The 23260-nt window shown below is 43.0% G+C and overlaps 1 protein-coding gene across 4 annotated transcripts in view; it reads left to right on the top strand.

Annotated features, from left to right (window-relative positions):
- LOC135093042 (vacuolar protein sorting-associated protein 54-like) overlaps window positions 1-23260 on the top strand; it is a 351426-nt gene that overhangs the window by 308344 nt on the left and 19822 nt on the right. For all 4 annotated transcript variants that reach the window (XR_010263179.1, XM_063991923.1, XM_063991915.1 and 1 more), the window contains exons 24-26: window positions 5914-6295; window positions 8181-8353; window positions 9537-9724. Coding sequence is in view for 3 of the 4 variants with exons in the window: in XM_063991923.1 (XP_063847993.1) it covers window positions 5914-6295; window positions 8181-8353; window positions 9537-9724 (743 nt within the window). In the remaining variant the exon portion in view is untranslated. The remainder of the gene's footprint in view (window positions 1-5913; window positions 6296-8180; window positions 8354-9536; window positions 9725-23260) is intronic.

Below are 23260 nucleotides of genomic sequence, written 5' to 3'. Positions count from 1 at the left end.
GTAGCTTCCTGTAATCCTCTAGGAGACTACATGTATACTGTTCACGTGCAGGAGAATATAATAATCTGTGTGGGTTATTTTGTCCCTAGTGGGAGGAAGCCCACACAATATTATAAACCTCATACTTGTGTGTCCTTTGTCCTAGCTGTGCTCCCCTAGCACGTGGTTTGCGATTCTTTCTCAGCAAGTAGGAATTGGTTTGGAGTTTGTTATTTTCCCCTTTCCATGGGCGGGTAAACAGAGTGGCAACCTAATATATTTACTCATTGCAGTAGGATCCTGTATACGTGCATGTGTGCCCTGCGCTAAGCTATGTGGGAGGTAGCTTAGAAAAACTGACCAGAGTCAGTGGCAGCTGTGAGAGGGGCTGAATCTGGATCGTAACACAGCATACAAAGAACATGATTTCATATTGATTAGACATATAAAATGTGCATAATACTTACCAATACTTAGTTAATGCATCAGGGAGGGTAACTCGCTCACCACTCTTGTAAAATTCTACCTTCTTTGTGAGTATTCTTGGTACTGTAGCTCACTTAGCCTTACTGCTAGGACTCGCACTGGAACTCAATGGGTGCTTGGGAGGCATAGTTAGCACTTTAGAGGTCAGTCACAAAAACGACACACTAAAGACGGCAAATGAAAGGACACACCAGCAATAACACTGTAATACATCCAAACGTCGATCAGTCACATAAAGTGCTGTACATTGTATCTGTATTGTAATGGAAATATTCTTGCAAGCAATATGATGACTGAGTAAAATTATAATAAAGATCAATAAGGCTGTAATAGTGAGAATCTGAGAGGCACTGAGTTCAACTTAAAAGAGCACTGATGACAGAAGCTCGTATCGTCAGATTTTTGCATTCATATAAAGAAAATAGTCCCTAATTTACACATCTCATATCATCAGCTTCTTGTATAACGGATGCTCGTGTAACTATACTCTGTTCTCGAATGCTAGAGATACGAATCCCTCCTCCTGGGTGGAACAAGTCAGATCATCAACGTTTTGGCCTGCTTCTGGATGGCAGTGTTCAGTGGAAAACGTGCATTTTATAGTACTTTAATGTTTCTTTACCAACATGCAAAGTATATATACTTTGAGCACATGAAAAACATTCCTTCACCGTCTGTATTAAATGTCTCATCCCTTGAACACAAAAAAAAGCCACTGAGTGAAAAGTATACAAACTTATAAAGTTATGAACGGGCAAGAGGATGATATTAGTCATCTCGAAGTGCTTTGGAACACCTGGACTGCGAATATCCAACCCCTCACCTGAGACATGGGAAAGGGAGCGGCCTGGCCAGCGCTAATGCCCAGTGGAACTATAAACCCCAGCTGGCCAGGCCTGTGGCCTGCCCTGGGGCAATAAGGTTGGTCAATGATGACAAATCAAGCGCGCTTTGCATTACTGCCACGGTGTCTTATCCATTAATTGTAATGCTTGGTCAGGAATTTTTATATTACATTCTTCTTGCTGAACCGTGGCTTTCTTTACTAATTATCAGTCATTTTCAAAGTAAGAAAATAGCCTGCAAGGATGTCTCAAGAATATATATATATATATATATATATATATATATATATATATATATATATATATATATATATATATATATATATACACAATATATATTCTGTGTGTGTGTGTGTGTGTGTGTGTGTGTGTGTGTGTGTGTGTGTGTGTGTGTGTGTGTGTGTGTGTGTGTGTGTGTGTGTTTTGTTGCACTTGGCCACTGGGCAAGGGCAACAAATATTTTTATTAAAAAGAAAGGCTCACTTAATGCCAGTTCCCATAGAAATGTAAGATAGAATAAAAAAAGAAAAAAGGATAAGTGTCTTGAAACCCTCCCTCTTGAAAAGTTCAAGTCATAGGAAGGAGGAAATACAGAAGCAGGCAGGGAGTTCCAGAGTTTACCAGAGAAAGGGATGAATAATTGAAAATATTGGTTAACTCTTGTATTAGAGAGGTGAACAGAATAAATTTGAGAGAAGGAAAGTCTTGTGCAGCCAGGCTGCAGGAGGAAGGAAGGCATGCAATTAGCAATATCAGAGGAGCAGTTAGCGTGAAAATACCAGTAGAAGATAGCAAGAGATACAACATTGCAGTGATGAGAAAGAGGTTGAAGATAGTTAGTTAGAGGAAAGGAGTTGATTAGACGAAAAGCTTTTGATTCCATCCTCTCTAAAATAACGGTGTGACTGGAACCCCTCCACCCCCATACACGTGAAGCAGACGCAATACATGGACATAATTAGTAGCGGGGTTGAGGGTTGAGGGGACGGGTAGTGAGAAAAACTGGTAGAGACGACACAGAATGCTTAACTCCATAGAAGCTGCTTTAACTAGAGATGAGATGTGAGGTTTCCAGTTTAGATTATAAGTAAAGGACGGACTGAGGATGTTTATTTTAGAATACAGGGGATAGTTGAGTGTCACTGAAGAAGAGTGGATAGATATATGGAAGGTTGTGTGAAGTTGATAAATGAAGGAATTGAGTTTTTGAGGTACTGAACATTACTAAATTTGCTCTACTCCAATAAAAAATTTTTAAGAGAGATCAGAAGTCAGGCGTTCTGTGGCTTCCCTGCATGTTTACTTCCTGAAGGGGAAGTCTATGAAAAAGACGTGAAAAAGTGCAGGGTGGTATCACCAGCGTAGGAGTACACAGGACAAGAAGTTTGGTTTAAAAGATCATTGATGAATAAAAGAGAGTGGGTGACAGGGCAGAACCTTGAGGAACATCATTGTTAATAGACTTAGGAGAACAGTGACCGTCTACCACAGCAGCAATAAAACGGAAAAGAATAGGAAATTTAGGATGAAGTTACAGAGAAGATAGAAACCGTAGGAGGGTAGTTTGGAAATCAAACCTTTGTGTCAGACTATCGAAAGCTTTTGATATGTCTAAGGCAACAGCAAAAAGTTTCACCAAAATCACTAAAACTGTGTGTATTTTGTCCTCACATCTGGTGTGATGCAGCGCTGTGGCTGTGCAGTACTACCATCACATCTAAGACCGTGTGTGTGTGCGTGTCTTATTCTCTCTCTCTCTCTCTCTCTCTCTCTCTCTCTCTCTCTCTCTCTCTCTCTCTCTCTCTCTCTCTCTCCCTTCCGTGCCCTCCTCTCCCATTCTTTCCTCCCCATTCCCTCTGTCGTAATCCTCCAACTTACCTTTTAGATAAGGCAGAATCTACTCAGGAACTGCACTAATTATTTATACATCAAGCACTTCAAAGTTTAAGTCCAGGTTGCCGAGAGTTAAGGCTGGGGTTCTCACAGTGGGATAAGCCACAAACGCAGCTCAGAAAAACAAACATTATTTATTAACCAGTAAATAAATATTCCAACAATACATGCAGGCAACGATAGACAATAACTCCACCACATTTTAAGCTTCGAGTAACTTTTTAATAAATCTTGACATCACTATTTACTTTACTTTAGTAGGGCTTTATCAGCCAACTCAGGTCATTCAATAATGCATAATACATAAACATGTAAATGCACACACAATATGATCACATATGATCACATGTAGTGCTAAAATATTAGCACTACATGCGAAATGCCACAAAATATATTAAATCACTTATTAAGATTCAATATTATATCAGCACATGAAAATAACATATAATACATGGAGACCACAATATACTGGAAACAACATACTAAATCGAGACATACAAGGCACTTAAGAAAAATCTAAGTATTACTTACGACCAAGACGAGACAAAAAATGACTGGAAGCTTCATGGTACTGCGAATTGTGAGCACCTTCCAAAAACTTGTAACGCTTCACTCTTGGAGTCTAGATAAGATCTGAGAGAGCCGTTCGCTGCTTCACCTTGTATTCAATTTTGACGACGGCAACATCGACCTACTTACGTTGCTACCTACTGCTACATAAGGACTTATCCTTTAAGATTTAAAATCTAACTAGTTAGTACACTCATCTCTTCCTTCAATATACTCGATCACCAGGATGTTTTTACTTCACTAAGTAGTACGTAGGTTCATAAGAAACATGTCTCAGTGGGAGTCTATAGTTAATCACCCTTACATATAAGCATATGTAGCTTTTCCATGTCCTTCTAGCTCGCACATTACTGAGGCTAATAGTAGGTCACTGTTTTGTGAGGCCATCAACTTGCGTAGGCTGGCTCTATCTCTATTTCATTATAGTACATCAGTAAGTTTGTAGTAATGGTAAATTGATTTTTGATAGGTCCATTACTCACGCTGCCTTAGTCACCTTTACTCAGCGCTCGGGTGCCTCGGTATCAGGGTAGACACTGTCCCGCTCATGAACAAGGTGTGTGGGTGACATGGCCTCACGAGGGGTCCTGTCGGGGGTGTTATTGTGGACGGCGTAGGCGCTGACGTTGTCGGGGGCAATGCTATAGGCCTGGGTGCCTTGGCTGCGACACTTCCCTCTCCCTTTCCTGGCCTCCTCAGCCTTCCCTCCCTCCTTCCATCCGTATCACCCACCCACCCTTTGTTCTTATTCTCTCTCTCTCTCTCTCTCTCTCTCTCTCTCTCTCTCTCTCTCTCTCTCTCTCTCTCTCTCTCTCTCTCTCTGTGTGTGTGTGTGTGTGTGTGTGTGTGTGTGTGTGTGTGTGAGAGAGAGAGAGAGAGAGAGAGAGAGAGAGAGAGAGAGAGAGAGAGAGAGAGAGAGAGAGAGAGAGAGAGAGAATAAGAACAATCCTGAGGACTGCGAAGTTGAATGAGACTGATTGAGAATGAAAATGGATGGAAGGAGTATAAATGTGAAGGAAATGGATGGAGGAAATATGAAAAGGAGGGAAGGGGAGAGAGAGAGAGAGAGAGAGAGAGAGAGAGAGAGAGAGAGAGAGAGAGAGAGAGAGAGAGAGAGAGAGAGAGGAGGGATGGATGGATGGAGAGGGAATGGAGAGGGAAGAAGGGAAGGGAGAAGAGGGCAGGAAAGGAGGGAGGGAAGGAAAAGGAGAACAGGTAGAGGTGGGCAGGGAAGGGGGAAGAAGGGAAGGGAAGGGAAGGGGAGGGAGGGAAAAGAGAGAGAGAGAGAGAGAGAGAGAGAGAGAGAGAGAGAGAGAGAGAGAGAGAGAGAGAGAGAGAGAGAGAGAGAGAGAGAAATGTTTATTATTAGTAATATTATTAGTTACAATATTTATGCTTAGTGGACTATTGCTTCAACTCCTATAGGCCTATATGCCTAGGCTTACAGGCCTAGGCGTCTGTACCACGACCGCATTAGACACGGTAATTATTAGGTACTTTTTTCAAGAAAAAAGTGCGTCTAATGCGCCGGCAAATACGGTAACTTTACAATTTATATACAAAATCACAACACAACCAGTAATACATTGATATTATGCGTGATGCAAGTAGAAATTTCCACAGCTACCAATAAAAGGACTCGCATGGTATTTTCTGTTAAACATAGTATATGTCACCATATCACGCATTGTTTATATAAATATGAATCGCAGAATATTTTTCATCATTTCAATATATGTAAAATGCGTTAATTATCTAGTTTTGAAAGTTTGTATAATTTGCATGAGTAGCAACACAATAAGGAGCTCCCTCTCCCACGAAAGAACAGGAAAGCGTCTGCTAATAACTTAGAAAGAGCCTTCCCTATAAGACTCCGTGGAAAGGGGCTAGGGGTACATTGATAATTTCCCGGAATCTCTCTTCCTTCCTCCCCTACCATTCCTAGTGTTTCTCTTTTTTCTTATACGTTTTTTTTCTCTTTTTACGTGGTTCATATGAAATAAAATTATAAGATAAGTGTTACAGAGTTCATGGAAAGATAAGGATTATGGGGTTCATGCAATAAACATAATAGGACTGGTGAAGAAGACTTATTTAACTTTTTACGTATCTATTATTGCTTGCTCTCTTTTCTCTTCAGGTGAATGTGTGGTAACAGATGCGTGGGACTGCTTTGCCTTCTGCCAGAACCACGAGCCATGTCCTATGTTAACGTATCATAGCAGCGGGTTTAAATTTTCCCTTCAGCCTTCACACAATGGCCTCGGAACAGAGCAGATGGAAAACATCACGACTTCATTCCCAATGACTACAAATGAATCTTTAAAGATTCGACACCTTCAAGAGGTGACACCAGGACCTAACGTATTGAAGGAGTGGCAAAGCAGCACAGATCATACGTGGGAGAAAGGAAAAGGCAAGGATATGGCTGACGGGACATGGAACCTAAAGGAAAATCAGACTATGGTGTACATAATTGAGGGCGTGGATGGATGGTCCAGCAAGATGGGGTTCAACGTGAGGTGAGAGAGAGAGAGAGAGAGAGAGAGAGAGAGAGAGAGAGAGAGAGAGAGAGAGAGAGAGAGAGAGAGAGATTCAGTATTGTGGTACTTCACTCCCGAGGGCAAACAAACCTAAATTTGCAATGTAGGAAAGAACCAATAGTACTGAAGAGTCTTTGGGCGTTAGCGTTGGTGACAGTGCATGGTTGACACCACACTTTGGGAACCATACCATGATGAAAATTTTTCATCTAGTCACTCTACCTCTTTACTTAGTACAGTGACTCCTCAATTTTTTTTTTTTTTTTTTGCATTGTGCCCATTTTCCTAAATTCTGCGTATGGTGTTAATTTTCCTCAAAGTGAGGAATTTTTAACGGATCTATATACACAGAAAATGATAGATATCATCACATTAAAACTTGCATCAATATAGGTAATTAGCAGACAAAAATGCTTGTGTTTGCAGATATAGATTGCTGCTCACAAAAGGTAAAGGAGCAGATATTTCAAACAATGAATGTTCAGTTATTTGAGAGAGATTACAGTATCATTGTAGTATATAGCTCACTCATCCATTGCCATAAAGACCCTCTCTCATCCCTATTCTGTTTAATTCCCTAATTTTAGAGTCAACCAGTATTCCCAGTCTTTAATCCCTTTTACTGGTAAACTCTGGAACTTGCTGCCTGTTGCTGTATTTCTTCCTACTTACGAGGGACGTTTAAAGACAGTTATCATAATTTTGGATATTCTTTTTGACAGTACTCTTCAAGGATAGGTACCTTCAGTGTCTGTTGTTGTTCTTGATGTTGTTACTATTGGCAACATACAAAGCAAAGGACAGAATGAGGATGTGCAGTGTAAAAAGAAAGGGCCAGTTGATTGTCACTGAAGAAGATGTGGTAGTTATGTAGAAGGTGTTGAGCTAATAGATGGAGTACTTGGGTTTATGAGAAGTCAGGGGTTCTGTGACTTCCCTGTGTGAGTTCAATTCCTGGACGTACTTAAGTTATAACAATGTTTTTGTGATATCATGCTACTGATTACCACAATGTGAAAAATCCCACCCTCCCAAGAGATATATACTAAAGAGAATGTAATAAAAATAGAAAAGAGGAAGAGGAGAAAATAGAGGAAAGTAAAGTTAGTGGTGGGAAATGTACAGCGATGAGGAAGACCTGGCAGAGACAGGGGGTTATGTAAATGAGGGTGTGGGCTGTAAATGGGTAAAGGGGCTCATAGGTGCATTTTCCATTTACTACATAATTCCTCAGACCTGGAACTCTTTGGGCAGGGAAAAATGAAAAGTTCTTTATTGGAATTATTTTTGGTCCATAGTCGGGGAGCTGATATTCAGATAAAAAACCATCCCCATACTATTAATGCATGACTGAGTCTTGAATTATAACAAAAAAATAATTAAAAAGTAATGAGTACAGCCTAAATGTGATTCATCAAAAGAATGTTACCTATATCATACACAGAAGATCGCAAATGAAAAAGGTTTTATGAGGATTTAACACAAAACTTACCTAGTAATGTGAGAAGCCAACAATCATATATACTTTTTTTGTACATATGCGTAGGGAGAATATTTAATCATATGCGAAAAGAGAAAGTCTGGTCATAACAGGAAGGTTATGCACCTGCTGAGTACAAATGGGTCCTAACTGTCGTGGATATCACTTGATTTCAAATCCAACGGCACTAAGGTCCAGTTGCTCAACTTAGTGTTGCAATTACTTGAATATCAGATGACCTCAGTACCAATAGCTCCCGTATCAGACGACTTGTAATCGGAATGAGAGAGAGAGAGAGAGAGAGAGAGAGAGAGAGAGTATATTGTTGTCAGGATCTCGATACCATCATAACACTTCTTTCCGCATCCACTCTTTTCCGTCCAGCATAGAGTGTCAGGGCGGAGTGTATGGGAAGGAAGATGGAGACAAGGAGATCTGCGAGCCTGCCGTGTTGAGCCAGGCTGGCTTCTGGATTTACGTGGTTCTCCTGCTGGTGGCGTACATCACTGCCACCACTGTGGAGTCCATATCTGACGCTGTATGCTGTGACACTATTGGTGGGTGAAAGGGAGGGAAAGTACGATGTGGAATGGGACATGGAAAGTAAAGGAGATACAAGTACTGGGAGAATAGTGATAGCTGGTCTTTTTTCAAAAAAAAAAAAAAAAAAAAACGGTTCGTGTTCTCTTTTGTACTACACGCCATCTTTTGTGTTCTTTATTGATTTTCTATAACTGGACCAGGGACCAATCACTCATCTATTTTTCCTGTTGTCTATCACATGGATTACAAGAAAATGAATGTGGCTTTAGATCAGTGGTGATTGGCATCGAGCTCAGCTTAACTAGCTAAGTCCATTAATAAAATTCCTGGAGAAGTTGAAGGTCCTCATGTGTTTCCATTTTATTTAAATCTCTTGGTTGTCTGGGCACCTCTAAGCAATGTTTTGGATGATGTAAAGAGGGTGATGTGAGAGCACCAAAAGTTGCTAGCTAATATAATATACGAGTAAACCTGTGAAACTTGGGTGTACAGTCAGAAAGTGTTTCCAAACTATCATGGCTAAGATTTCCCGATCTGGGAAAACTTCGTAGAAACAAACATTATATATATATATATATATATATATATATATATATATATATATATATATATATATATATATATATATATATATATATATATATATATATATATATATATATATATATATATATATATATATATACACACACACACACACACACACACACACACACACACACACACACACACACACACACACACACACACACACACACACAGAGAGAGAGAGAGGAGGCGTTATTAAGGGGTGATGAAAATAATAGTTTAAGGGAGAGTAGGAATGAAAGAGGGAGATGAGAACAGATTACGAAGGATGAGGAGAATGAAAAAAGGGAGGGCGGGAAGGCCAGCGTGAATGAGGAAGGGAGGGAATGCCAGAATGAGTGGGGAAAGGGAGCGAAGAACAGTATGAATGTGTAGTGGAGAAAAGAGATATAAGAGCTAGGGAAATATGACTAATAAATGACGATGCCACAGGTATTGAAAGCTGTAGTACTGGGTAATAATGTTTGCTCATATATAGAAAGGACACTGGTAACTTTCCTCTGTCTTTTAAAACCATCATTCCTCCTCCTCCTCCTTTTATTATTACTATTACTATCTGCACTATTATAACTGTTCCTCTTCCCCTGAGTGACGTGGTTTAGCTTCCAGGTGAGGGCGGAAACTACGGGCAACAGCGTGTGTGGGGCGTGTTGAGTTACGGCTTGCTGGGGGCGCTAAGTGGCTTGCTGGTGGACTGGCGCTCTGGAGACAGCACTGTCAGGGACTACAGGCCGGCTTTCTTCCTCATGACCGCTTGCGGGGCCCTTGACCTCCTTCTGTCAGCAGCCTGCCTCAAGGTTAGGGCATTATGGTGATAATGGTGTTCCTCTGATTCTGGCTATGGTATTATTGTTATTGTTGTTGCCTGTAACTTACTTTTCTGCTCAGTGTTGTCATAATTTATAATGTAACTCGCTGCACTGCAGAAGACTCATTTTTCACCTCTATTCTGTCCACCTCTATAATGTAAGAGTTTTCTTAATTTCCTCCTTCCTATGACTTGAACTCTTTCAAGAGGAAGGTTTCAAGACACTTATCTTTTGCTATTTTATCATTCTGTTTAGCATGGCTCTAGGAACTGGCATTAAAGTGGGCCTTTTTTAATTCAAATTTTTGTTGCCCTTGGCCAGTGGCCATCTTTCATAAAAAAAAAAAAAATGGAGTAACAATGCATTCTTAAGCATTAGATCAGTTATCCATTATCTTTCCTTGATCATGTTAACTCTCTCTCTCTCTCTCTCTCTCTCTCTCTCTCTCTCTCTCTCTCTCTCTCTCTCTCTCTCTCTCTCTCTCTCTCTGACGAACCTCGTAGACTTCTTTGAAGAACCTCTTAAACTTCTTGACGAACCTCTTAGATTTCTTTGACGAACTTCTTAGACTTCTATGATATTCTGAACCAGTATGACGAAAATAAAGTGGTAGATATAATATATTTTGATTCTGAAAAGGCCTTCGACAAAGACCAAAAAAAACAGGGGCGGCTGGTCCATAAGGGCTGCTGGGCTGCATACCTCCCTGTCTCTGCCTTGCCAGGCAGGTGAATGTTTCATTCATATAATTCATTTTATACAAATAAATAATTATACTTTCCATTCACTATTTTTTTTCGTTTTTTTCTATAATTTTCTAACACAAACTACTAGTAGATTTGATAAATTAATTACAAAGTAAAACACTTCCAGGATTGGCACAGCGCCAACCTGCCCGGGAGCAGCCAGCGGGTCTATAGCAGGGCTGGAGCCAGTTCAGCCCTGAGCGGAGAGTGACATTCGGTCTCTGTTTTTTTTTTTTTTTTTATGTAGGAAGGACACTGGCCAAGGGCAACAAAAATCCAATAAAAAAAAATGCCCACTGAAATGCCAGTCCCATAAAAGGTTCAAAGCAGTAGTCAAAAACTGATGAATAAGTGTCTTGAAACCTCCCTCTTGAAGGAATTCAAGTCATAGGAAGGTGGAAATACAGAAGCAGGCAGGGAGTTCCAGAGTTTACCAGAGAAAGGGATGAATGATTGAGAGTACTGGTTAACTTGTGCGTTAGAGAGGTGGACAGAATAGGGGTGAGAGAAAGAAGAAAGTCTTGTGCAGTGAGGCCGCGGGAGGAGGGGAGGCATGCAGTTAGCAAGATCAGAAGAGCAGTTAGCATAAAAATAGCGGTAGAAGACAGCTAGAGATGCAACATTGCGGTGGTGAGAGAGAGGCTGAAGACAGTCAGTTAGAGGAGAGGAGTTGATGAGATGAAAAGCTTTTGATTCCACCCTGTCTAGAAGACCAGTATGAGTGGAACCCCCCATACATGTGAAGCATGTATGGCCCTTGTACAGAGTTAGCAGCTGGGGGGGGGTGTGAGAAAAACTGGCGGAGACGTCTCAGAATGCCTAACTTCATAGAAGCTGTTTTAGCTAGAGATGAGATGTGAAGTTTCCAGTTCAGATTATAAGTAAAGGACAGACCAAGGATGTTCAGTGTAGAAGAGGGGGACAGTTGAGTGTCACTGAAGAAGAGGGGATAGTTGTCTGGTAGGTTGTGTTGAGTTGATGGAGGAATTGAGTTTTTGAGGCATTGAACAATACCAGGTTTGCTCTGCTCCAATCAGAAATTTTAGAAAGATCAGAAGTCAAGCGTTCTGTGGCTTCCCTGTGTGAAATGTTTACTTCCTAAAGGGTTGGATGTCTATGAAAAGACGTGGAAAAGTGCAGGGTGGTATCATTAGCGTAGGAGTGGATAGGACAAGAAGTTTGGTTTAGAAGATCATTAATGAATAATAAGAAGAGAGTGGGTGACATGACAGAACCCTGAGGAACACCACTGTTAATAGATTTAGGAGAAGAACAGTGACTGTCTACCACAGCAGCAATAGAACGGCCAGAAAGAAAACTTGAGATGAAGTTACAGAGAGAAGGATAGAAGCCGTAGGAGGGTAGTTTGGAAATCAAAGCTTTGTGCCAGACTCTATCAAAAGCTTTTGATATGTCCAAGGCAATAGCAAAAGTTTCACCAAAATCTCTAAAAGAGGATGACCAAGACTCAGTAAGGAAAGCCACCAGTAGAGCAGCCTTGACGGACCCTGTACTGGCGATCAGATAGAAGGCTGTGAAGTGATAAATGTTTAAGAATCTTCCTGTTGAGGATAGATTCAAAAACTTTAGATAGGCAGGAAATTAAGGCAATAGGACGGTAGTTTGAGGGATTAGAACGGTCCATTTTTAGGAACAGGTTGAATGTAGGCAAACTTCCAGCAAGAAGGAAAGGTAGATGTTGACAGACAGAGCTGAAAGAGTTTGACTAGGCAAGGTGCAAGCACGGAGGTACAGTTTAGGAGAACAATAGGAGGGACCCCATCAGGTCAATAAGCCTTCTGAGGGTTTAGACCAGCAAGGGCATGGAAAACATCATTGTGAAGAATTTTAATAGGTGGCATGAAGTAGTCAGAGGGTGGAGGAGAGGGAGGATCAAGCCCAGAATCGTCCAAGGTAGAGTTTTTAGCAAAGGTTTGAGGGAAGAGTTCAGCTTTAGAAGTAGATGTGGTAGCAGTGGTGCCATCTGATTGAAATAAAGGAGGGAAAGAAGAAGCAAAGTTATTGGAGATATTTTTGGCTAGATGCCAGAAGTCATGAGGGGAGTTAGATCTTGAAAAGTTTTGATACTTTCTGTTAATGAAGGAGTTTTGGCTAGTTGGAGAACAGACTTGGCATGGTTCCGGGCAAAAATATAAAGTGCATGAGATTCTGGTGATGGAAGGCTTAAGTACCTTTTGTGGTCCACCTCTCTATCATGTATAGCATGAGAACAAGCTGTGTTAAACCAAGGTTTAGAAGGTTTAGGACGAGAAAAAGAGTGAGGAATGTACGCCTCCATGCCAGACACTATCACCTCTGTTATGCACTCAGCACACAAAGACGGGTCTCTGACACGAAGCAGTAATCATTCCAAGGAAAATCAGCAAAATACCTCCTCAGGTCCCCCCAACTAGCAGAGGCAAAACGCCAGAGGCACCTTCGTTTAGGGGGATCCTGAGGAGATCCTAGGGGGATCCTGTCAAAGAGATACAGGGCTTCTTTACTTCTGGGTCTCTGTCTGTCAGTTCCAGAATATTCTGCACTAACATCGGCCATCTCACCTTGTCCAGTCTGAGAAACGGAGGCCCTTGAAGCCATCTACAGTTCTTGCGTAGCTCTGCTCCTTGCAGTCCGCAACTTGCGTCATCAGCTGGGTTTTGAGTTGATGGCACATGGCACCACTGCTCACTGTCTGAGCGTTCGTGTGTCATCGCCACTCGGTTGGCTATGAACGTATGGAAGCGGCATTCAGTGTTTCTGATGTACTGAAGAACCACCATGCTGTCAGTAAAAAAACACTGATCTCCTTGTTTGGAATTCCAGTTCGTTCCTCAAGTGTCTATCAGCTTTTGCTGCCAGCACTGCTGCACATAGTTCTAGGCATGGAATCATCTGTTGTTTCTGTGGTGCCAGCCTAGCTTTCCCAAATATGAAGGTCACATGATGTACTCCACTGTCATCTGTCATCCTCAAGTAGGATACCATTCTGTATGCTCATTGTGAAGCATCATAGAAATGGTGAATCTGTACAGTGCTCACAGGTTTTGTACTCTCAGGCCAATACCACCTTGGGATTCGTACTTTCTCTCGATGGACAACATCATTTTGCCATTTCTGCCATGCCACAGCATTCTGACTTCCTCCAGCATTCTTCTTGGAATATCAGTTTCACTTTGTTGCTTTGATGAGGATTGGGGCTTTGATGCCTAGGTGATCATATATGGAGCTAATCATGCTCAAAAGTCCCTGTTTTGTCTCTAGCCGTGGCAGAATTTGAATCCGGACAGCCAGTTAGTCTTCTTCCAAGTCCCAGAGGATCCCTAAAGCCCTTTCTGTTGGTAATTTGTCGTCCTTTACTATGACTTCTCGCACACTTGTTGCTCTCTCTGGTTTTGGTACCATCTCAAGGACTTCCTACTTATTGCAAATCCACTTCATCAAATGGAATCCACTCTTGTTCAATAGTTGCTGCAGATGGTGTGTCATCCCTGTAGCTCTGCACAGAGAAGGGACGGAGAGTAGTAAATCATTGACATAGAAGCTGCGTCTGGCCATTCTGACTTCTTCTGTGAAGTGTGGTCCATAGTCGTCAAAGGTCCGTTGTAGGGGATATCCAGTGCAGGATGGGCTCCACACCTCTTTGAAAAAGTGTACCATCTTTCTGTAAGTGATGGGCTCTCGCTGCCAATCACCACCCTTCCACCACAGGAAGTGGAGAGCATTTCGCTTCTCTGGAGCTACTTGCACCTGGTGAAACATCGCTTCGATATCAGCCATGAGGTGTTGTCTGTGTTGTCGGAATCTGAGGATCACCCCTGTCAATGTATTGTTCAGGTCCGGCTCTTGCATTATCCTCTTATTCAATGATACAGGCTGATATGAAGCTGCACAGTCGAATACTATTCTCACCTTTCCTGGTTTGTTTGCGTTCAGGACTGGATGATGGGGAAGGTACCGCATCTTCCATGAACTTGAATCCGTGCTACTCTCCAGGTGCAAGACCCTTTCAGCGTGACCTGCATCAAGTAACCTTTGCATCTCTTCCTTATATCTCTCACCGAGCTGCGGATGTTGTTGCAATCGTCCTTTTAGACCCTGTAGCCTTTGTTCTGCCATCCTCTTGTTGACCAGTAACTTATGATGAGCATGCCGGAATGGAATAGGGAGCTGGTAGTGCTCATCCACTATATTCCATTTCCTTGACCATAGCTTGATGACCTCCTTATCCTCTATTGAATAGGCTTCTCCTTCTTCGTAGGTGAATTCATGACCCCATACCTCTATACCTCTATACTGACCTCTATACTATCTTCTAGACGTTCTCCAGCCCTTGAGGTGAACATTCTACTTCTGTTGTTATCAGGCAAGTCAGACAAGTTGTCCCCATCTTTCCTAATGGGCCCATTTACAGTCCATCCTAACAGGATACGTGTCGCAAAGGGCTCTCCATAGCTCCCTGTTCTCACCTTGAGTGGAATTAACGCTTGTGGTACGTCCAGACATATCAATAACTCCACGTTCGATGGTGTTTTACATGGTGTAACTCCCCTCAGGTGGTCCCACGATCTGACCTCTTCATTACTGGGGGCAGCTGTTGCCAACGAGGCCAGCGAGTGTTTGACAGCTAATGTTCTAGGGATTTCGACAGTTCGACGCTTCCTCATTCCCATGCTGATCACAACCAAGTTGATCTGTTGTGTCTTCAGCATTGACATCTCTCTCATGAGTGTGCCTATGGAAAGGGACACTGGTCTCCCCACAGCTTGAAGTTAGTTAGCCAAGTGCTCTGTACAATATGATCAGTCACTGCCTGAATCTAAGGGCACCAGTAATCAACCCTGTCTGTCCCCCTGCGGGTTTTCTTACATTAACCTTCACTATAGGTAAGGTGACTTTCTCACAGCCTGATTGTCAGGTGGAACTGTCATTCCCACTCCATTGAGCATTGCTGGTGTGGCTTGTCTCAGCTCCTCTCATTCACCTACATGAGTTTCCCTGTGCTATCATCGTCACAGTCCGTTTGCCTCTTGCTTCCCTTTCTTCTTTCACCCCTCTGTCATTTAACCGTGTGATGGTTACAATCGGGCTGACACTGCTTCTTTGTCGCTTGTTGCTATGCAGTTTGCTCTCTCGTCGGTAATCTGGTTGGTCACTAGCTCTTTTTATACCCCTTTCGTTATTCCCAGAGCCGTTTGGTAATGCTTCATCTTTCATTGGTCTCTTGGGGCCCAATGGGTTCCTCATAGGGAAATGTAGAAGGTCTGAATGGTAGCAAGTGCATTCCTCAACTCCACTGAGCTTGCAGCATCTGCATCCTGCCATCTGGTGTCCTTTACCCAGGCATGCGTAACATCGTTTCTCATGTCTCACCAGGAGTGTTCTAGTCCATATAGACACTTCACTGAAAACAGGACAACTCTGGAGAGGGTGACTTTTCTGGCACACCGTACATAGTTGATCTCTTCTACCGTGGTTTTCCTCCACTGACGTCACCAATCCCACTGGTCTCTTCCATGATGATGGGGAAGCTCCAACAGATCTACTTTGCTGTATGCTCGGATGTTGCTGGGTCCTAGCTAGCGATGCCCATTTTGCTCACCCTAACGTTTCACTGAGGAATAGTTGAAGCCACTGGATGCGTGGGAGCTCACCATCATGGCTTTTCCGATATTTAAAGAGGCTAGTTTTGTAACACTCTTGTAATCTTCCTCTAAACTGCTCAGCTATCAGTCTCACCTACCCTTGTGTGTCTATTTCCCTCAGGTATCTGAGGTCTTGTAGGTTTGTTATGCAGTTTACAAGGTCGTGTTCTAGGTCTTTCAGGCCTTGTATGTCGTTCCAACTTACAGTTGCTCCATGCCAAACTTTGTTGACTAGTTCACTAACGTATGTCTCTTTGTCTCCATACTCCTTGTTCAATGTGGCGAATGCTTGTTCATATTCCAATTTTGGGTCTTTAATTCGTATGCATCCTTGCAATGTTGCCTTTATGGGTCCAGCATAAGCTGACAGGAGCATTTTGAGCTTCATTCTGTATGGGATGTTCGTCACCTCCACATGGTCCTTGAAGGCCTGTCGAAATTCCCAATAGTCTCCACAAGAACCTCCACTAAATGTAGGTGGCGGCATGCAAGCGAGTCTCATGGTGTCCATCATTTCTTTCATGCCTGGAGCCAACCTTCACCCTCAGACTGTCTTCCATCTTCTCTCTTTAATGTTTCCACTGCTGGGCCATCCCTTTGTTGGGCGTCATACCCTATCTTCTCTCTCTGTATCACATCCACTGACTGGCCACCCTCTTGTTGGATGTTGCACTCCACCACTAGTTGTGTCAGGAAAAGGGTGTCATGTGTCATGTTGTTTTCCTTCCCTGCATCGTTCCCTTTCCCTCTCTGATCAGGGTGATCTTCCTCCCCCTGGTAACATGTCTGGGCGCGTATCTGGCTGGCACTAGGCGAGTAAGGCTCTTTCTCCCTCTACTCTCTCTCCCCCTGATCAGAACAATCTTCCTCCCCCTGGTTTCGTACTGGGGTCTGTTCTTGGATGGCTTCACGAGGGCGAGGTTCAGATAAGGTACAACGAGTCATTTCATCTTCCTCAGCCATTGGCAATGCGGTGCCATGCCCCATTGCTCTTGCGAATTTCTATGGTTCTTCTTGCATTGTCTCCATCGCTTCCTTCCTCTGGGTACGTTCTTCCATGAGTACTTGCGTCAATTGTTGTATCATCTCTTTCATCTCCTTTATTTGTGTGGATGTTTGTGGATACATCTTCGCTTTGAGAATGTTGTCCACCAGGTGAACCTCATCCACTGACTTCGTTTCGTGGTGAGCTCGACCTTCCATCCATCGTGACTGGGGCCTGGGCGTAGATCTTTGTTAAAGGGGTGTTAGCTGAAGGGTTGGTAATTGAGTCTGCAGGACTGGTGTTACGGAAGGACTGCCAGGAAGGTTGATATCACTCAAAGACAGACTGAAGGACTGACAGACTGACTGAAGGACAGACTGAATGACTGGTGTCCCGTAAGGACTCACTGAAGAACTCACTGAAGGACTAGTGTCCCTTTAGGACTTACTAAAGGACTAGTGTCCCTTAAGGACTCACTGAAGAACTCAGTGAAGGACTGGTGTCCCTTAAGGACTCAATGAAAGGACGCACTGAAGGACTAGTGTCCCCTAAAGACTCACTGAAGGACTCACTGAAGGACTAGTGTCCCTTGAGGACTCACTAAAGGACTCACTGAAAGACTAGTGTCCCTTAAGGACTCACTGAAGGACTAGTGTCCCTTAAGGGCTCACTGAAGGACTAGTGTCCCTTAAGGACTCACTGAAGGACTGATATCACTGCTTCTGCCGTCACGTCAGATTCCTTGATCGTTGTCCACCATCTGATGTACACTCATCACACTGCATGTGGTGTTCACCATACTTACTTACACACACTGCTTCTGCAGTCACGACAGATTCTTTGTTTGTTGTGTGATGTTCACTCGTCACACTGTGTGTGGTTTTCACCATACTTACATACACACACACCCGTGTGCAAATTACCTCTCTCCCTTCCCGGCTGAGCTACGTGCACCAGACCCTCCCCGGCCGCCTGGAACGAGGGCACTGCGCCAGTTTCCTGTCCAGGCAATGCACACACACTCACTGCCCACCCTCGAGGCAGGACGGAGGTGCCCCGCACACTGCGCACCCGCCCTCGGCAACGCACACAGGAACACACACTCGCTGCCCGCCCTCGAGGCAGGAGGGAAAGGCCTTGCCTGCTGCTCGCCTCTGCACACGCACATATAACACACACTCGTTGATCTGGCCTGGGGAGGATGCCCGCCCCGCGCGCCACTTTTCTGCACGTCACTTTTCTGCTCCGTCCTCTGCGAGGACGAACTGCATCGGTCCCTTCTGGAAGCCCGCCAGCGTCTCCCCTCGGGTGGTGTGACTACTCCAGGAAAGTGCTACTGGACGTTCACAGAAGACAACACATTTGACTGTAGCTGGCCGGAAACAGTTAAAGGATTTTAGACTCACATGGTGATGCGAATCGTATATTGCATTTGGTCAAACCTGAAGACATATATAATAAACATAAGACGTGCGTAGCACTACTAACTATTACATACTGTATCAAAACCATTACATACTGTATCAACATAATGCATCACTAATCATGGATTATGCTAATTAGGGCAATCGACTCCTCCTCATAATACAGATGTGGAACTCACGTGTTTGGGGTTTTAAGGAGGCCTGTCACCAAGCAACATCTGCGTCTGTATTGTAGTGGTCCGATCTTTCCTGGAGTAGTCACACACTAACTCGGTGGCGGTACAAAGGAATCTGCCCCTCCGGGCTTCGTCCCTGCTGGCTCTCGGCGCCTCGCGTCTGCCTATCTTGCCCTTAGATCAGCGATAGTTCCTGAGTGACCCATGTGTCTTATCTACCCTACACGCCATGTCATCAACTTTACCACGTAAACACAACCCTAACTGCCTCTCTACAGCATAGCTCTCCACAGCTAGTTCTTCTCACACAACTACACTACTGCAATTAACTATAAAAAAAAAAAAAGTATTTCAAACTCACGATGACCCACCAGGTGTTGTCCGCTTTATTGCCACATATTGAACCAAACATTCACTATAAACTGGTAACTGTCCACTAACCAGGGTATATTAGCATGAAATGTTCTAAATACCTTTTGATTTTTGCATTAGATAGTAAGTGATATGAATAATTGTTATATATATAAAGAAAAGAAGATACTTCATGAAAAAATGTGGCATATCAGGTCAGTTGACGTTGCCACCTGCTCCCGACCCAGAATCTAACGGGAGTGGGTGGGGGAAGGGTCGCCTCGACACAGGTGTGCGACTGAGTCATTCACCTCTTGGTAGCCAGGATGGAAGGTCACATTTGTTATACTTTTGTATTCCATCATATATATCACTTAAACATATCAGGAAAAATAAATATCAGAGTTTCATTCTCTCTTATAAGCACGTGTGGGTGTCTTGATTCTTATAACAAAGTCATACATGCAAATAAAGAGAACGGTTGTCTCCGTTTTCTGAGGGGGTGGGTTAGATTTGGCACCGCCGCTCCTTGAAGCGACCAACACCTGGTGGGTCATCGTGAGTTTGAAATACTTTTTTTTTTATAGGTACTATAATGAATTCAATTTCCTTAATCTCTATTCTAATTAACTTAGTTTCCTTAGGGTTTACATGCCTCATATTAGTCTCTCACCGCCAGCCTCACAGGACCTTGTGGGGCGGCACAGCTGGCGATTACACTCCCCTCATTTACTTTACCTTCATAGCACCGGAACTTAAGACACTACTAACTTATTACACTAATTCACACCAACTCTCATAACACAGAACATGTTATTTAGCATACATTTGTTTGTTCTTCCATCATTACTTCAATAACACTTCCATAACCGCCAGCATAACGGTTGCCGGTAATATATATATATATATATATATATATATATATATATATATATATATATATATATATATATATATATATATATATATATACATATAGTCACAGAAGGATTATTTTCATATCACGTGTAATTAATATATAGAGGTACAAAAATGGTTATTTTTATATGAACAAAATTTAAACCACACAGGATCTCCGAACCCTGACGAACGTACCTGTCATGATGATGGTCAGTTAGCGTCTGACACGAAAATACGCACCGAATCTTTTATAGGGACACCATACATCCCAGGAACTAGTCATAATTTTACAATATCATTAATAGTTTATCACCCTTCTACATTCACAAATATTCTTGAACATTTTTGCTAATGGTCCCACGTACCTCCTAAATCTAACATGGTCTATTAATAATTTTTAGGATCTAAATATTAACAAAGAATTTTCTCTAAATAGATAATGTTATCAGTTCTGACATATTTTCCCTTAATCTACAATATTTTGTGATTGGGATTTTTCATGTAAAATGTTTATTTTGCAATTGCCTTGTAAACCAAGGGGTATATTCCTCCACTCGCTCCTCCTTCATCTCCATACATCAACTCCTCTCAGGAGGAAGCAGTAGACACCTGCCGAAACGATAATTACTCCCAGTGAAGTCTAAAGCACTGTTCAGGGGGTGCTGTGAACTTATCATTAAACCCAGCTGTGACCTCACTGAACGTTTCCCTTTGTGTCTCACAACACAAGGGGGCAGTCACAGCCTGCCCTCTAAAGACAACTCTCTTCCTCCACACAAAACTACAAGCACCTAATAACACACACACCCTTCACTCAAAAATTTTAAAATCATGGCGACTCCTACACCAGCCTCGGAGTCCCCATCTGGGGAGGGGACCATAAATGTCCCCAGGTCGGACTGCCTTTCCGTCGACGACCCTAAGTGTCTTGACACCCCGCTCAACTTTTTCTTCATTAACTTCTGCAACATTCGCGGTCTAAGATCTAATTTTCAATCTGTAGAACACCACCTCTCCTCTTCTAAACCTCATCTTCTTTTCCTCACTGAAACTCAGGTGTCTGAGGCAACTGACAGTAGCCCCTTTTCTGTTCCCTTCTACTTTCTCTATCCTCATTTTCGATCCAAAGCTGGATGCTGCGTTTATGTGCGCAATGACTTAACCTGCTCTCGTGCCCACGCTCTTGAATCTTCCGAGTTTTCTACCATCTGGCTACGACTACAGAGTCATTCTCATACTAAATTTATCTGTGCTGTATACCTCTCTCCTAACTCCTCGGACTATAAGAAATTCTTTGACTACTTAACTTCCAAAGTGGAGCACATTCTGACCCTCTTCCCTTTTGCAGAGATCTCCATTCTTGGAGACTTCAATGTTCACCACCAGCTTTGGCTTTCCTCTCCCTTCACTGACCATCCTGGTGAACTAGCCTACAACTTTGCTATCCTCCATGACCTAGAGCAATTGGTGCAACACCCTACTCGTATTCCTGACCGTCTTGGAGATACGCCCAACATTCTTGACCTTTTCCTGACCTTTAATCCTTCAGCTTATGCTGTCACCCTTTCTTCTCCGTTGGGCTCCTCCGATCACAATCTCATATCTTTATCTTGTCCTATCACTCCAATCCCTCCTCAGGATCCCCCTAAGCGAAGGTGCCTCTGGCGTTTTGCCTCTGCTAGTTGGGGGGACCTGAGGAGGTATTTTGCTGATTTTCCTTGGAATGACTACTGCTTCCGTGTCAGAGACCCGTCTTTGTGTGCTGAGCGCATAACAGAGGTGATAGTGTCTGGCAATGAGGCGTACATTCCTCACTCTTTTTCTCGTCCTAAACCTTCTAAACCTTGGTTTAACACAGCTTGTTCTCGTGCTATACATGATAGAGAGGTGGCCCACAAAAGGTACTTAATTAAGCCTTCCATCACCAGAATCTCATGCACTTTATATTTCTGCCCGGAACCATGCCAAGTCTGTTCTCCAACAAGCCAAAAACTCCTTCATTAACAGAAAATGTCAAAACCTTTCAAGATCTAACTCCCCTCGTGATTTCTGGCATCTAGCCAAAAATATCTCCAATAACTTTGCTTCTTCTTCTTTCCCTCCTCTATTTCAACCAGATGGCACCGCTGCTTTCACATCTATTTCTAAAGCTGAACTCTTCGCTCAAACCTTTGCTAAAAACTCTACCTTGGAGGATTCTGGGCTTGTTCCTCCCTCTCCTCCACCTTCTTACTACTTCATGCCACCTATTAGAATTCTTCGCAATGATGTTTTCCATGCCCTTGCTGGCCTAAACCCTCGGAAGGCTTATGGACCTGATGAGGTCCCTCCTATTGTTCTCCGAAACTGTGCCTCCGTGCTTGCACCTTGCCTAGTCAAACTCTTTCAGCTCTGTCTGTCAACATCTACCTTTCCTTCTTGCTGGAAGTTTGCCTACATTCAACCTGTTCCTAAAAAGGGTGACCGCTCTAATCCCTCAAACTACCGTCCTATTGCTTTAATTTCCTGCCTATCTAAAGTTTTTGAATCTATCCTCAACAGGAAGATTCTTAAACATCTATCACTTCACAACCTTCTATCTGATCGCCAGTATGGGTTCCGTCAAGGCCGCTCTACTGGTGATCTTCTGGCTTTCCTTACTGAGTCTTGGTCATCCTCTTTTAGAGACTTTGGTGAAACTTTTGCTGTTGCCTTGGACATATCAAAAGCCTTTGATAGAGTCTGGCACAAAGCTTTGATTTCCAAACTACCCTCCTACGGTTTCTATCCTTCTCTCTGTAACTTCATCTCAAGTTTCCTTTCTGACCATTCTATTGCTGCTGTGGTAGACGGTCATTGTTCTTCTCCTAAATCTATTAACAGTGGTGTTCCTCAGGGTTCTGTCCTGTCACCCACTCTCTTCTTATTATTCATTAATGATCTTCTAAACCAAACTTCTTGTCCTATCCACTCCTATGCTGATGATACCACCCTGCACTTTTCCACGTCTTTTCATTGACGTCCAACCCTTCAGGAGGTAAACATATCACGCAGGGAAGCCACAGAACGCCTGACTTCTGATCTTTCTAAAATTTCTGATTGGGGCAGAGCAAACTTGGTATTGTTCAATGCCTCAAAAACTCAATTCCTCCATCTATCAACTCGACACAACCTTCCAGACAACTATCCCCTCTTCTTCAATGACACTCAACTGACCCCCTCTTCTACACTGAACATCCTCGGTCTGTCCTTTACTTATAATCTGAACTGGAAACTTCACATCTCATCTCTAGCTAAAACAGCTTCTGTGAAGTTAGGTGT

Source organism: Scylla paramamosain, chromosome 3 (assembly GCF_035594125.1).
Source record: "Scylla paramamosain isolate STU-SP2022 chromosome 3, ASM3559412v1, whole genome shotgun sequence".
NCBI lineage: Eukaryota > Metazoa > Arthropoda > Malacostraca > Decapoda > Portunidae > Scylla > Scylla paramamosain.
The sequence above is the reverse complement of the archived record's forward strand: the minus strand, read 5'-3'. Positions and strand labels throughout refer to the sequence as shown.